This window comes from Equus asinus, chromosome 17 (assembly GCF_041296235.1).
Source record: "Equus asinus isolate D_3611 breed Donkey chromosome 17, EquAss-T2T_v2, whole genome shotgun sequence".
Classification (NCBI taxonomy): domain Eukaryota; kingdom Metazoa; phylum Chordata; class Mammalia; order Perissodactyla; family Equidae; genus Equus; species Equus asinus.
Genome location: NC_091806.1, coordinates 41000977 through 41016978, shown reverse-complemented (window position 1 = coordinate 41016978; position 16002 = coordinate 41000977). Strand labels below are relative to the sequence as shown.

The 16002-nt window shown below is 51.0% G+C and overlaps 1 protein-coding gene across 1 annotated transcript; it reads left to right on the top strand.

Moving 5' to 3' along the window:
* Positions 1-6185: 6185 nt before the first annotated feature.
* SLC22A6 (solute carrier family 22 member 6) lies at positions 6186-13768 on the top strand. Its single transcript, XM_014827099.3, has 10 exons — positions 6186-6934; positions 7297-7400; positions 7656-7810; positions 9040-9208; positions 9692-9815; positions 9972-10087; positions 11150-11364; positions 11502-11610; positions 12963-13166; positions 13466-13768. Exons 1-10 carry the CDS (start codon positions 6566-6568, stop codon positions 13554-13556), a joined length of 1656 nt encoding a protein of 551 aa, XP_014682585.2. The 5' UTR covers positions 6186-6565; the 3' UTR covers positions 13557-13768.
* The last annotated feature ends 2234 nt before the right edge of the window (positions 13769-16002 follow it).

Sequence of the window (16002 nt, the reverse complement as noted above, 5' to 3'; positions counted from 1 at the left end):
AAGCCCACAGTGGCTGCAGACAGAAGCCAAGCTCCTCCAATCTCAATCCCCCTCCCCTGCAAGCCCCAAGTTTCTGATCCATGCCCCAGCCCCACGCCGACCGGATGGCGTTGTCTCCTACTTAACTGAGAAGACTGCAGCCATAGCTGAACACTGTCAATGTCTGCTACCATGTTTCAAGTTCCCTCCAATCACAGCAGAAGATCCAGTCCTCCCACTGGGGCTCTGCATCCCACCTTTGCTGCCAGCAGCCAGCCCCTTTCCCCCTTGGTTCTCTGCCCATTCCCTCTCTCCTGGCTCCTTCTGAACACCAGTTAAATAAGCTCAGGTCTGTCCTGTCTTAACAAAAACCGGAACAAACAAACAAACCCTCCTTAGATGCCATATCTCCCTTCAGGGACCATATACTATCTCTTTCTCCCATTTGCAGCCAGACTTCATAAAGGAGCTGTCTTACTCTACTTTATGACCTCTCACATCTCCCCACTGCACCCTAGCTCCCACCCCTTGCCCGAAACATCTTTCACCAAGGACACTCATCACCCCCTGTGCTGAATCCAGAGGTCATTTTTCATCCCTCCTCTAACTCGGCCCCTCAGCAGATTTGGTTTTATTGGCCACGCCCTCCTCCCTTGATTTCTGGGATGCCGCATGCTTGCAGCTCCCCCAACACACTGGCTTCTTCTTCTCAGGCTCCTCTGGGGTTTCCTGTTAATGCTGCAGTGGCCACTTTGCCTGGCCTGCCCCCATGCCTTCCTCAAGGGTCTACATCTCCAGAACCTGCTGAGTGAAGTTACATGACCTACACCTCCGATCATGACTGATGGACCAGAGGGCCCTCCTGATCCAAATCTTGTCAATCACCTGTTCCCTTCTGGGCTGGGATTTGAGTCATGGAGGTTCTAGTTCATCTCTTGGTCCTTGTCCTGGGAAGGCAAGTTAGCGTGAGGGTGGGCTGGCCCACATGCAAAGAGAACAAGAAAGCCAGTTGCGGAGAAAGAATAAAACAGGTGCACAGAGAAAAGGAGAACAAGAGACAACATGAGTCCAGATAAAAATTGCTGGAGAGAATATTTGCATTGATTCTTAATGGATTCTAGGTCCCAGCACCTCATCACCCCTGGATGTACTTTCTGACACTGGGTTCTATTAAATACCCTGAGTTCTCTGAATAAATTCCATTTTTGTTTAAGCTAAACTCAAGGGTTTCTGTGCCTCATAACCAAACAATTCCAAAAGCAGCTCCTCTTCCTCCGTCATCTCTTAAACATTAACTTTCCTCAGACATCCTTCCTAGGACCTCTCCCTCTAATATTCTTTACCAGCACTTCCAGTGGAAATATAATGCAAGACACCAATGTGATTTTAAAATTCCTAGTAATTATTTTTTAAAGTTAAAAAAGTGAAATTCATTTTAATAGTATATTATATATAATAATAATTTTTTAACCCAATAGATCCATATATTACCATTTAAACATGTAATCAATATAAAAGTTTTCAATGAGATATTTTATAGCCTTCAATTCATACTAAGTCTTCAAAATCTAGTGTGTATTTACCCTAACAGCATGCCTTAGTTTGGACTAGCTTAGTTCAAGTGCTCAGTAGCGGCCAGTGGCCACCATATTGGAAACCTCAGACACACTCCAAGGCTTCAATTATCAGCCACAGAGCTAATTACTCTCAGATCTGTAATTAGATATTTGAGAGCTTAATAAACATGAGCTAGACCATATTGCAGCCTTGCTTCGACTTTTCGGTGACTTTCCATTGTGATGAACTCTGAACTCTTTTACGAGGCCCTTCATGATCAGGCCCCAACCTGCTTCAATGGCTTCAGTTTTTAACGCCCTCCACCTTGCACCCTAAAATCCAGTCTCGTTCCGTTTCTTTCCGTTCCTAGACTGCACCAACGTTCTCTGCCCCCCGCCCTTCATACATGCCCAGCGCTTGACTTCTCCCTAGCCCATCCCTACTGCACTTGGCTAAGGTTCAGCTGACAATGGGGCCACCAATTTCCCTCCTTGGCTTCCAAACCTAGAAGGAAAAGAATTGGGCTCAGTGAGGAACACTGGACCCCTCACCCCACCATCATCTTTCAGTTGTCCAGAATTCAGGGTGGCTCCCAGGATGCCCTGGCCATGACCATTCCTGTGCTGTTTCAAGGTGTTCAAGGAAAGGAAGGGAAGACACCCAGGAAATCACTTCTTAATTACATGGTCAAGACTTAGGGTGAACTGGGATGCTAGTCAGGATGCACTGACCCTTCACGTGACCCATTCCTCTTGCTATTCCCAAATCCCCATTCTGGAGTGCACCCTCTCTCCATCTCTGCTTGTTCTTCTGCAACTCCAGCTCCCCCTGCTTTCCCTACTCTCTTCTTTCTGTCCCTGAGCTGGGCCTCCAACGGGATCAGTGAATTTCCATCCAATATGGAACACCTCTCTTGGGCAGAGTCCTCATGCTGAGCCACCTCATTGGTTACTGGACTCATGTCCAGCCTTTAAATGGCAGTCTTTGGATGAATTTCTAATTTCCATACTGCCTATTGGCCAAGGTAGTCAGGCCACAAAGCATAAAGCTCACGATTTGGCTCCTGGCTCAGAATGTTGTTATGGGCCTGGCAAGCACTTGGGGCCAGACTTCTCTTCAGGTCAATCATTTCAAACTCACACTTAGGACATGTGATCTGAGGAAGGGTGGGGTTTTTTGATCTGTAAATTATTTATTTGAAAACTCTCACAAAATAATCAAAATCAAAAATCACATCTAGTCACACACCTTAAATCCCATTTATTTAACAGAATAAAATTATACAAAATCCGGATTTCTCAGAAAATCTGGGATATGTGATGTCTACTAGTATGGTAGAAAGAGAAATGGAATCAAGAGGGCTTCCTTCTAGATTTGCTTGCAGTGTGATCATGGATAAATTCCTTGCCTACTCTGGCCCTTGGTCTCCTTATCTACAGAATGAGAAGTTTTCACCTGTGTCATGGCATTCATCTCTGATGGCATGTGGTTCTGTGGCTCTTGGCCAATTGGAAGCTTCCAGATTTGACCTCTTCTCAGTGAACATGGCCAGAACTTAAGTCCACATTCCAGTCAGCACGGGGGAGTCTAATTCTAAGTATTTAATGACCCAGAATGTCCCTACAGGATAGTTCCTGGCTTTACAAATCATTTGACATGGGAGCTTTTCCATCCAGAAACTCTCCATGAGCTAGCTGGTAGAGAATCCCTTTACTAACCAGACGATCCCAGGAGCCAACCACAATTCAGTCCCTGGAGTCCAACAGGGTCTTTTGCTCGGAGCTGGTCAGGCAGTAGGGAGGGAGCTCTTCTCCCAGATGCAGTTGGGCACAGGCTCAGAGAGGGAGGGTGCTTGTAGGGCCCCACCGACTCCCCCGCTACCCTCAGAACTCCACCCACTCCCCCATGAGGGCACCAAGTCCTGGCGGGAGACTGACCCCAGAGCCCACAAGTTGTTTGTCCAGCTGTTCTCACATCCCCAGGCCACAAGGCTCTTATATACCTTGGCCCAGAGAATGTTGTCAGGCATCTGGACACCCACTGGGTCCCAGCTTAGAGCCAATACTGGGTGGGAGGAGGGAGGGTGGGCTGAGTCACATCCCTCTCTGGGCCTCCCCTATTCTCTTCTGTACATATGAGACCAGATGATCTCCAAGACCTCTTTAGCAGTCCACACCTCAGGAGCAGCAGTTAAGAACTGGGCTTTGAAGTTATACAGAATAGGTTTGAACCAGTCTAAGACCTCACGTATCCCAGGGCCTCAAAAGACAACAAAAACCCTCCCAACTTAATACACACAAGTGCAGTTCGTGAAAACTGCACAACAATAACGGGGCATTTGACTCCTTTCCACAGTCAAGAAATCAAACTGCTTCCCATCAACAAGACTTGGAAATTTGTGCCCAGAAGAACTGAGAAATGCCCCTTCCCTTCACAGCCCTTTGCATCAGCTAATTATTCAGGGCCTGTGGTACCTCCTGTAAAACTGAGGAACCCTAATCATCCAGCGTATTCAGGCATATGCCAATATAGCTGATGAAGTGTGGTAGAGGGACAGTCAATAGGGTGCAGATTTCAGAGAGGGACAGCCAGAGACCTCAAATGGAAACACACCACAAAGGGCAAAGAAGAGTCTAGCATGGCAACCCAAACCCAACAGTCAAGTTGAAACCTGGTGGAGAAGAGTGTTGGACTGGACACAGAAAGATCAGGGTCCAGATTCGGCCACCCCAGTGGCAAAACTGGCTGGTAGGCTTGGGCAGGGAAAGAGTTATGACACTTTGGAGCCTACTGTCCTCAACCAGAACATGGAGAAGGAGGAGTTCTCTGCCTCACCTTGCAAACATGTTCCCCCTCAAACAAAAGTGTAGGGATTCTTAGAAATATTTTGGTAGGCGTCACCTGTATGACTTTAATAACCTTTGCCAAGTAGGTATGGGATTGATCACTCTACAAAATAAGCCTGAGACATCTTTTAGGGTAGGGTCTCTCAACCTTAGCACTATTGACATTTTGGGTCCAGATAATCCTTGGCTGTGGGCGGCTGTCCTGTGCATTGTAGGACACTCAGCAGCATTCCTGGCCTCTACCCACTAGAAGTCAGTAGCACCACCACCCCCAGTGACAACCAAAAATGTCTCCAGACATTACCAAATGTCCCCTGGGGGGCAAAATCGCCCCCAGTGGAGAGTCACTGTTCTTAGGGGAACACATGCCTAGGTATATTTTCTCTCTAAAATCAATATGCATGTTTCACCTTTGTACCAGAAACAAATCATAAGAATAGCTCATAATCTCTGAGCCACAGGGCAGCGGCTGCTTTAAGATCTTTACCTGTGTTCTCTCATTTAACCCAACAACAACCCAATGACACAGATGGAACTATTATCCTCACCTTGAAAACAAAGATGGTGACATACAGAAGGGTTAGGCAACTCACCCTGGCTACACAGCCAGTAAGTGTAGAATGAGGATTTGGATCCAAGTAGATTCACTCCAGATCCGTGTTTTATATAACATGCATTATGAAAATTAACAGCAAGAAGCTGCAGCCTGCTCCCTTGGCACCCCCAACCATGATCCAACACATTGGATCCCACAGAAACCCATCCAATCAGAGCTCGGCACTACCCAGATCATCAGTGACCAGAACTCAAGAGCCAAGCTGTTGGAGGAAATCAAGTGACTGCCTTAGAGTTGTGCCTAAAAGTGAAATAAGTTCATGCTCATTTCAAAAAAACGAAAACTATGGACAGAAGACAAGAAGACAAAGTGAAAAATTTGAATCAGGAAAAGCAAGAAGGTGAGAGTTGAGACACTAGAAGAATCGATCTACATCATGTGTGATGTTGGTCTTAGGTTCCACTCCTTCAAAAGTAGCCTCTGATCTCTATTGTTTCTTCCAGTTGAACAAGCCATGGTCCTATAAGACATGAGCTGTCACCAGAAGACCAAAGACCGGGGTTGCTAATTTTAGCAAATAGGAATACAGGATGCCCAGTTAAATTGGAATTTCAGATCAATGAATAATTATTCAGTATAAGTATACACTATCTAATATTAGGGACATAGTTCCACGAGAAAAAATTATTTGGGGGGCCAGCCCAGTGGCACAATGGTTAAGTTCTTGCACTCCACTTCAGCAGCCCGGGGTACATCCCGGGGTTTGGATCCTGGGTGCAGACCTACACACCGCTTATCAAGCCATAGTGTGGAGGCATCACACATACAAAATAGAGGAAGATTGGCACAGATGTTAGCTCAGTGACAATCTTCCTCAAGCGAAAAGAGGAAGTTTGGCATCAGATGTTAGCTCAGGGCCAATCTTCCTCACCAAAAAAAAGAAAAGAAAAGAAAATTACTTGTTGATCTGAAATTCAAATTAGCTGGGTGTCCTGTATTTTCTCTGGCAACTCTTCCCGAAAACAGACTGTTTGGATCCCATCCACTAAAAAGGACAGAAGCCCCTAAGAGGCTACCACACTCCCCAGAGCCCAGTCTTCTCACTAAAAGGAAGACAGAAAGGTCCCAGCCTGCCCCCTTCTGCCCCAGAAACTCAAATGGGCCTTCCCAGCACATGCCCTCCCACCACCCCCACTGCAGTCCACCCTCTCCCGCCCTTTATACCCACTTGGAGAAATTCCACTGACACAAGGATACTTGGAGGGTTAATCCCTCTGATACCAAGTCACACTTTAACTCATTCCCTCCAGGCTAAGGATTAAATATTGCCCATGTAGGGACCAGGGCTACAGCAGACCCTGAAAGCTGAGCCCCCTGCCCCCAAGTGAGGAGAGGCAGCAAGGGAAAGGGAGGGACAGAACAAGGAGAGAGAGAAGGAAGGAGGGGCAGCCCAAGCAGGCTGCTGTCCCCCCACAGAGCCGGCTCAGATTCAGCTCTCGGAGCAACTCAGCTGCGGAAGCAACGGCCGCCCTTCTCCTCCAGTGAAGAACAGCGCAGACAGACACAAAGACGGAGGTCCCGGGACTGGGAGTCCTTAGCCCCCAGCTGCTCGGCTGGGTCTGGCCCCATGGCCTTCAATGACCTCCTGAAGCAGGTGGGGGGCGTCGGCCGCTTCCAGAAGATCCAGGTCCTTCTGGTGATCTTCCCATTTCTCCTGATGGCCTCCCACAACACCCTGCAGAACTTCACTGCCGCCATCCCCACCCACCACTGCCGCCCACCTGCCAACACCAACCTCAGCAAGGACGGGGAGCTGGAGGCCTGGCTGCCCCGGAACAGGCAGGGGCGGCCTGAGTCCTGCCTCCGCTTCACCTTCCCACAACAGGGACCACCTTTTCCCAATGGCACCGAGACCAACAGCACAGGGGTCACAGAGCCCTGCACCGATGGCTGGATCTATGACAACAGCACCTTCCCTTCCACCATTGTGACTGAGGTGAGGATACCTGGGGCCCCTCCATGCTCGCTCCAGACTGTGTCTTACCCTGTGAGACAGACAGGCAGACACACACACACACACACACACACATGCACAGACTGTCTCAAATTCTCCAGAGGCCAAGATGGGAAGATGGAGAAAAGAGTTCAAGATGGGGGCCTTTGTAGGAAAGGTGGATGTGAGAGTTGCAGAGTCAAGAAAAGTCTCTCAGCCCCTGGGACCAGGGACACAAACAGCAAACAGAAGTGTCAAGAGAAGAGGGTGCCACTGACCTCAGAGGGCAGCTTGATGGAGGGTAAGGGGCTGCCCTGCAGCCCAGGCTCGTCTCTGCCTGACCCCTGCCCCGCTTCTTCCCACAGTGGGACCTCGTGTGCTCTCACAGGGCCTTACGCCAGCTGGCTCAGTCCTTGTACATGGTAGGGGTGCTTCTCGGAGCCATGGTGTTCGGGTCCCTGTCAGACAGGTCAGTCCTGGGTAGGGCCAAGGGGCCGGGCTGGGACTGGGGACTCCTCGCTGCGCTCAGGGGGACCCAGGTGGGAGGTTGGCATTCCCAGCTGGGGCTGATTTGAGGACCTACAGCGCCAGCCTCATGATACTTCACAGGTCCTCAGAAGGCCCCCACCCCAGGGCCTCACCCGGGGCAAAAACTCCTCTCCCTGCCCAGCCTAACTTCTGCTGGTCCTCAGGACCCCTGCTGCACGTCTTCCCTCCCCCACAGGCTCGGCCGCCAGAAGGTACTGATCTTGAACTACCTGCAGACAGCCGTGTCAGGAACCTGTGCAGCCTTCGCGCCCAACTTCTCTGTCTATTGTGTCTTCCGGCTCCTCTCGGGCATGTCACTGTCTGGCATTGTCCTCAACAGCATAACACTGAGTGAGTGATGCTGAGAGAGCAGGGCGGGTCCCTACCCACTCCCCCCTGACCACTCGGTCCAGCAGCCCCTTCCTAGCCTCTCTCCTAGCCCACTCCTCCTGAGCTCTGCCTGCCCTCGGCCTGTCCTTGGGTCTGCCTCTCCAGCCAACATAACAGCCTTTTTCTCAGGTTTACTCCATCCTGATCTTTCATTTAGATACAAGGTTGCAAACTCAATTGTTAGGGCCAGGCAGGTGCCATAAATGACTGAAGTAGATTGAGTACAAGAGACATTAGGGAGCAGTGAGGACTGTATCCAAAGGAGAGTCACATCCATCCAGAGGGGCCACAGCACTCAGCTGCTCCAATCAGAAGGTTTCAGGACTATCAGATCTTCTCCCTCCCTTTTATTAATACAAAATATCCCAATTTTTAATGTTAGCAATTAATTCTAATATTTTTAACAAAGGGCAAGCCAGCATCATATAGACAAGACACATTTATGGACTGAGCATGGCCTGTCCATGATCCATCAGTATTCATCCCCTGATAGACGACTCCCCTTCCCCCTGTTTCTCAGTTGAGGAAGCTGAGACAGAGGAGAAGGGAAGGGATTTACCCAAGGTCATCCCTCAAGCCCAGAAGGGAATCTAAAGATTTGAGATTCTCTGGCCTAAAGAAATTAATCAAGACTGGGCTGGAGCGGGGGCAGGACAACAAGAGAATCCAGCCCCAAAGGCCCGTCTAAGTTTCCAAGCAGCTGCCCAAGCAGCCAAATCAGGAGCACACAAGGAACAGAGCTGGGTTTTAGGTTGCAGTAAAGAGGTAGCCCCACTCCCACTTCAACTCTCCAGGATGGAGGAAGCTCACTGCCTCCTCCAAGCTGCCCTGGCCACTGAGGCTGGAATCCGACCCAGGCTAAGGAAGACCAGAGGAGTGGCTGCTGCTAAGGATGGACTAGTGGTCAGAGATGCACTGAAGGGAAAGAGGCCCCCAGCCAGGACAGTAGGTTGGGAGGGAACAAAAAAACCGTAGGGGAGTGGAGGGGAAAATTCCTGGGGATTCTGAACCCCCCTCCCCATCCCTATCCCCCGCTTCCCTCCCATGGCATCCAACCTCATTTGATGTATCTTCCACTGATCCTTGGGACAGACCAAGGTTTGGATGGAGAGAGGGGTCTTTGCCTGCCCCAGGGGTCTCCACCTGGTAGCCTGGGAAGTTGCACCATTCTGTTCTAACCCTCTTTCCAGATGTGGAGTGGATGCCCATCCACACACGAGCCTTTGTGGGCACCCTGATGGGCTACACCTACAGCATGGGCCAGTTTCTCCTAGCCGGTATAGCCTATGCCGTGCCCCACTGGCGCCACCTGCAGCTGCTCGTCTCTCTGCCTTTTTTCGCATTCTTCATCTACTCCTGGTGCGTGGGGCTCAGAGTGGGTGGGGGTGCCACAGGACCCCAGAGGGCTGAAGGAATAAGACATCCGCCAGATCTTGCTGCACACTCCACTCCATAGAATCAGAAAAGGTCAAAGGCAGAAGATCAAATCCAGGCCAATGATTCAATGTGAAAGATGGGGAAATAGAGGCTGTGGGAGGAGGGATTTGGCCAAGGGTATCCATTCTCTGGCTTCCCTCACCTTCCCCCAGTTCTCCAGCCTGCCTGTACTGCTCCTTTAACCCAGCACCCAAAAGTTGAACTCCTAGGTTGGGGAATGAAAGGTCACCAAGCTGAGCACTGCTTTGTGGTCCTAGAGAAAAGGATTTGGTAAAGCCCTTGGGTTCTCAGCCTTAAATAAAGTCCCACTGCAGGCCCCTAGAAAGCCTACCCCCTGTCCCTAGCCCAGCCGACTGGAACTGAAGCCATACCGATACCCACCCCCACCCCCACCCCCACTCCTAGGTTCTTCATCGAGTCGGCCCGCTGGCACGCCTCCTCCGGGAGGCTAGACCTCACCCTGAGGGCCCTGCAGAGAGTGGCCTGGATCAATGGGAAGCAGGAAGAGGGGGCCAAGCTAAGCATGGAGGTGAGACCCCAGAGACCTCCCATGATACCCCACCAGGGCTCTATCCCCAAACCCTAAACCCAGGGCCCAGGACCCAGAGCTCTTCCCTGAGTAAGGGGTTAGGCTGGGAGGAGCTCCTGGAGGAGTCGAGGCCCTGAGTCCTGCTCATCCTGGCAGGTGCTCCGGGCCAGTCTACAGAAGGAGCTGACCATGGGCAAAAGCCAGGCCTCAGCCATGGAGCTACTACGCTGCCCTGCCCTTCGCCGCCTCTTCCTTTGCCTCTCCATGCTGTGGTAGGACAGACAGACTGACGGATAGACAGACTAAGAGACAAACGGCTGGTTGGGGAGACAGTGGATGCAATTGGTGGAAGAAGCCTCATGAGAGGGAGGAAAAGTCAGCAGACCTGCTCTGAGGGGAAGTAATCCTCCACAAGGGAGAGTCTTGGAGAACCAGATGACCTCCAGCCTCAGTTCAGTTCCAGTCCCCATACTGGACATCAGTCTCTCCATCTCCTCCTTTTATCAACTCTGTTCCAATATGGAAACACTTCATCAGGATTGGTGGCCCCTACAGTCAATAGTATTACATCATGAAGGCAGAGACCAGCCTAGCTTGCAAAACATTTGGACACTTTACTGTCCTTGTGGTGCCTGCCAGAAACCCAGGCCCAGGCAGTAAGATGCCTAAAGTTCATCTCTAAAAGTACACTTTGGCCAAGGCTGCTATCAACCAAAAATCATCCTTTCCCATTGTAACATTCCCATTACCCTTCTTATGCACTACCCTCCCAATCCTACCACCATAGCAATCCCATGACAGTTAAGAGAAGCGTGGTCAGAAGGAACAATCCTATCAATTAATCCTTTGCTTCCAATTTGGGATTTACTCCAGGCTCTGGGTTCCATCCAATGATCTGATCTTCATTTTGTGTGCTCTTGAAATCTTAAGAAGCACAATACCCATTCCAGGACCGTGGACAGGTCCTGGAGGCTCTGGCCTCTCCCAACACCTTGGCCCTTAAGACAAGGCCTGGAGCGGCACCTTCCCTCCCTCAGCCCAGTAACAATGCATAAGATAAAGACTACAACTGTATAAATCCTACATAGCAACTAAGTCAAAATTCCCTAATACATTGAGGACACTAGTTATCAGAAGATTGAGAAATTTGGGGTATTGGAGGACTACCCCAATATTTAAACTGTGTACTGAGTATCCAAGGAAATATTAGCCAAGGCAGATTCCAGCTTCTTAAGCAGGGTACTCAATGCAGCTCACCTCTATTTTGAATGAGCAGCCCCCTCCCCCTTTAAGACTTCCTAACAAACTCCATACCCCTCATCCCTCCCCACTAGGTTTGCCACTAGCTTTGCCTACTACGGGCTGGTCATGGACCTGCAGGGCTTTGGGGTCAGCATCTACCTAATCCAGGTGATCTTTGGTGCTGTGGACCTGCCTGCCAAGCTTGTGGGCTTCCTTGTCATCAACTACCTGGGCCGCCGGCCTGCCCAGATGGCCTCACTGCTTCTGGCGGGCATCTGCATCCTGGTCAATGGGGTGGTACCCCAGGGTGAGCACCACGAGCACCTTGGTCCCTCATCCTTGGCCCCATCCCCAGACATGACCCAATTTCTCAGAAGGGAGAGGGGCCAATTCCTCCCAACCCCCACTCTCAAGCTCCTGCTGATCCCCTGCCTCTCTCTCTAGACCAGTACATTGTCCGAACCTCCTTCGCTGTGCTGGGGAAGGGCTGCCTGGCTTCCTCCTTCAACTGCATCTTCCTGTATACTGGGGAGCTGTACCCCACAATGATCCGGTGAGTGAGAACCTAATGGGGGGGGGGGGTCTTGGGGCAAGACATTCCCCTGCAAGTGGGTCAGACCCCAAAACATGGTCCAGTGTGCCCCAGCCCAAGGCCCCCTCCCAGCACCCATCTGTGCAAGGTACACCTGTGCAGCCACTTAATACACGCTTTGTGGCCTGGCTAACACAGGTGTGGCTCCCACTAAGCCCTTACCTGACCCTAGAAGAAGACCTCAAAAGGAGCCACCAATCGGGGCAGGGAGGTAGGGAGCCCAGAAGACACATCTCAGAGGCAATGAATTGACATCCCCCCTTGATCTTCAAAGCACACGTTAGGATCCGCCACCAAATCTAAATTCCAGCTATAAACCAAGTGGTACATCTGAAACCAAAGCACACAAATATGAAAGCACTTTTCTATCATGGGAGCGACACTTAATAATGGTGGTACTTGATAATATGCCATCTGTGTAGAGAAACACAGCTTTTTCGAGTGATAAGATTGGGAGGAGGGAGTGTCTTTGCATTAAGAAACAAGAAACACAAGTCTATTTTAAGAATGGGACACAAAAGTCACAGGAGATGTCAAAGAAATGTCAGGCTTCCCTAAGCTCCTTGGAATGAGAACTTTGAGGGGTCATGGTTACTGTCCAGTGCCCCTCATGGGATTTCAGGGAGCAGAACAATAGTATAAAGCACTTCCTATGTGCCAGGCACTGTCTTAAACTTTTTACAACTATCAACTCATTTGACCCTCATAATAAGCCTCTGAGGTAGGTACTACGATTATTCCCATTTCACAAATGAGGAAACTGAGCCACAGAGCGTTTAAGTCCCTGCCCAAGGTCACACAGCTCACAGGTAAGGAAGCGTGGATTTGAACTCAAACAGTTTGTCTCCTGAGTCAATGTTTTTAACCTCGGCTCTCATAGAGAATGTTCTTAACATGTCACTCCAGGTCCCTTCCCGTGGGGATTCTAATCTAATACATGTGTCGGGGGCCGGGGCAACTATAACTCAAAAAACCCCTCAGGTGATCTGAGGATGAACAGCCTAACTCAACTGTCTGATGTGACCGCTGGAAACAGGCCCAGAGAGGAAAAGAGACTTACCCAGGGTCACATGGCAAGTTAAGGGCAGGGGCAAAAGGCAATCTCCGGATTTTCTGGCCAGAGCCCTTCCCAACCTGTTTTGTTTTGTTTTGTTTTGTTAATCTCTAAAACAAATGCTAAATTGGCTTGGTAATCAAATAGGGAACAGAGGAGACACGGGGCAGGGCGGGAGGGGGGCGTGGAGGGGGCCTGAACATCTGGGTATATGTGCCAGAACACTAACCGACACCACCCCCCTGCCCGGGCCCTGCAGGCAGACTGGCTTGGGAATGGGCAGCACCATGGCCCGAGTGGGCAGCATCGTGAGCCCACTGGTGAGCATGACCTCCGAGCTCTACTCGTCCCTGCCTCTCTTTATCTACGGCGCTGTCCCTGTGGCTGCCAGCACTGCCACTGCCCTCCTGCCAGAGACCCTGGGCCAGCCACTGCCAGACACTGTGCAGGACATAGAAAGCAGGTGAGCCCCCACCCAAAAGAGCAGAGACTCACCCCAGGTCACATATCCAGGCTGGGGTGGCGTTGAGACTCAAACCCAGGCCTCGTCTTCCAGGTCAGGGCTCTTTGTCCCTATTTCCCCCAGTTGGGTGAGAGTCTCCTAGAGTCCTTCCTGGGCCTCCCAACTCCAGGGGTCAGTAGATGTTTGGGGCCAGAGAGATAGTAGCTGGGCGTAGCTGAGTAGAGAGCCCCCGGGAGCCCCCAGGTCCCAGCCCTGGCCTGGAGGCTGCATATCCAGGACACCACTCTCTTGTCCCCCAGGAGGAAAGGGAATCGGAACCGACTGCAGCAAGAGCAGCAGAAGCAGATGGTCCCACTCCAGGCCTCAGCAGGGGAGAAGAACGGACTCTGAGCACTGAGAAAGGGCCTCACAGAGCCCTAAAGGAAGTGAGGGTCCTACAGGTCTCGGGCCATCCACACCAGAAGGGCGAATGGCAGCCCAAGTGTCAGGGCTGTGGTTTAGGGAAGTACCTTCCCAGAGGCACCCCCCACCCCGCCCCCCGCTCTGAATAGACTCCACTAAGAACACATCATTAAAAAGTTTGTCTGTGTGCAGCACCTCCCTTTGTCTCTCTTGTCTCAAATGTAACAGCCACTCGGCATCAGCGAGCTTCCAGCTCAAAAGTGTATACAGTCTCTTCCCCGCCCTCAAGCCCCAGGACTTTACAAACCATCCCAGACAACTGGAGAAGAATCTCTTACCTCAGCCCCCTCCTCTGTCCCTCCTTCCCTCCCTCTTCCCTCACTCCTTCCCTAACCTATTTAAATATTTCTGTGAGTTTTAAATACTTTACGCCCCTCCCCTTCCCTGTCAGACTGGAAATTGACAAAGGGACTAAAATGAAAGCAGCCAATCAGAGGCCTTGTTTCAGGCTCCTCCCCCTCTGGGAGGGCTGATGGGAACCTCTGGCAGAAAGGCGTGAAAAAAAGGACACCAGCAACTGTGACATCAGGTTGCTGGCCCCTGCTCCAGCAGTGTCCAGACTCAAAGCCGGTTTGCTGTTTGGCCCCGTGGCTGAGTGGTTAAGCTCCACTTCAGTGGCCCGGGGTTTGCTGGTTCAGCTCCTGGGAGTGGACCTACATACCACTCATCAAGCAGTGCTGTGGCGGCATCCCACTTAGAAGAACTAGAATGACTTACAACCAGGATAAACAACTATTTACTGGGGCTTTGGAGAGGAATGAAAAAAATGATTGGCAACGTGTTAGCTCAGGGCCAATCTTTTAAAAAACAAACAAAAAACGAGTTTGCCACTTCCAGCTCTGTGGCTGGAGGTTCAGCTTGCCAGCTACCCTAATCCTTTCCACCAAACTTCCTTTCTTTGCTGCTCTGCCTCCTGAGGGCCCTGGGCTGGTGTCGGGGAGAGAAAAGAGAAAGCTGAGGTAGAACCCTGCGAGAGGGCGCCAGCGCTGAGTGCTATTTTGGTGCCAGGCATGGTCTTAAGCACTTTGCGTATATTAACTCATTTAATCCTCCCAGTAACTTTCTAGAGATAGGCACTATTATTCTCCCCCATTTTACAGATAAGGAAATCAAGGCACAGAGTGGTTAAGCCACTTGCCCAAGTCCCCACAGCTAGTAAATTGCAGAGTCAGGATTAGAACACAGACAACGCTGCTCAAGAATGTGTGTGCCTGACCCCTTCACTGCCCAGAGTTGTGAAGCACCTAGACTTTAGCTTGTCCTCCCTTTGGGGCTGAAAAGAGGGACGGAAGGAATCCTGATAGGAATCATGTGAAAGGAGGGATGGAAGGCAGTTTAGGAGTCACAGTTATGGAAAGACGGGGATATCAAATCACTTGTGTCAGCAAAGAAGCTCACTTCGGGGAAGCCTGTGGGGCATGGAAAAGACAGCCCTATTAGCACCTACAGGTGGCAAGAGTGAGCAGCCAGCTGTGCCCTCCCATGAATGTGCCCGCTCAGTCATGCTTCTCTCCTGGTACGCTGCCTCTTCTTGTTTCCCCTGCAGCAACCCAGCCCCCTGGCCCTTCATCCCTCAAGAAAAGTCCACACCTCTCAAACTGTACGCGTTGCCTTGCAGATGGGACTCTAGGGTTCGAGCTAAGTCAGGGCAGCCTGGAGAGGGGAGGTGGCCCGAAGCTCCTCTGAAAAAGCCACAAAGTCCTGGGACAGCTTACAGCCGCTCAGACAGCAGAACTCTCAGGACAAATTGGGTAGAGCAGAAATCACCTTAGCCCACCCCACCTCCTGAAACATCTGGAGCCTTGGTGTTGACACTGCCCATATTCCCCATAATAGGACCCAGTAGATGCCCAAGGTGCACCAGCCCCACATCTGCTGCTATTTCTCAGGCAGCACCACCCTCATGGCTGACGATGGTCACCTAGGATGGCTTCCTCACCAGCCTTGAGCAAGGAGGCAGGACTGGGCCTGGGAGGCGGGACACCTTGATCCAGCCCTGCTTCTGCAGATCTGGGGGTCTTGGGACTGGCGACTTGCCCTATCTCTGCCTCAGAACCTTACCAGCAACTCTGATATGTTCTGACTCCTGTGGATCTCTCATCTCTATGCTTGGATCACCTGGTATCTGCAACTGCCTCAATCAGAGCCAGCCCCCGGCCGTCCCCAGCTGCCTAGCACCACCCCCTCAACCTGGTACAAGTCCTGGTGCTGACTCAAACAGCTCACACCATCTACACAGAATCCATTTCCCCAGCTCCTAGACTGGGGCTTCCTACATTCATCCCATGCCCTCAACGAAATGGAACCCTACCTTCCTCCCACTTTTAAGTCACCAGTAGGTGACTTCTGACCTGTCTCCCCAAGGAGTCATCCC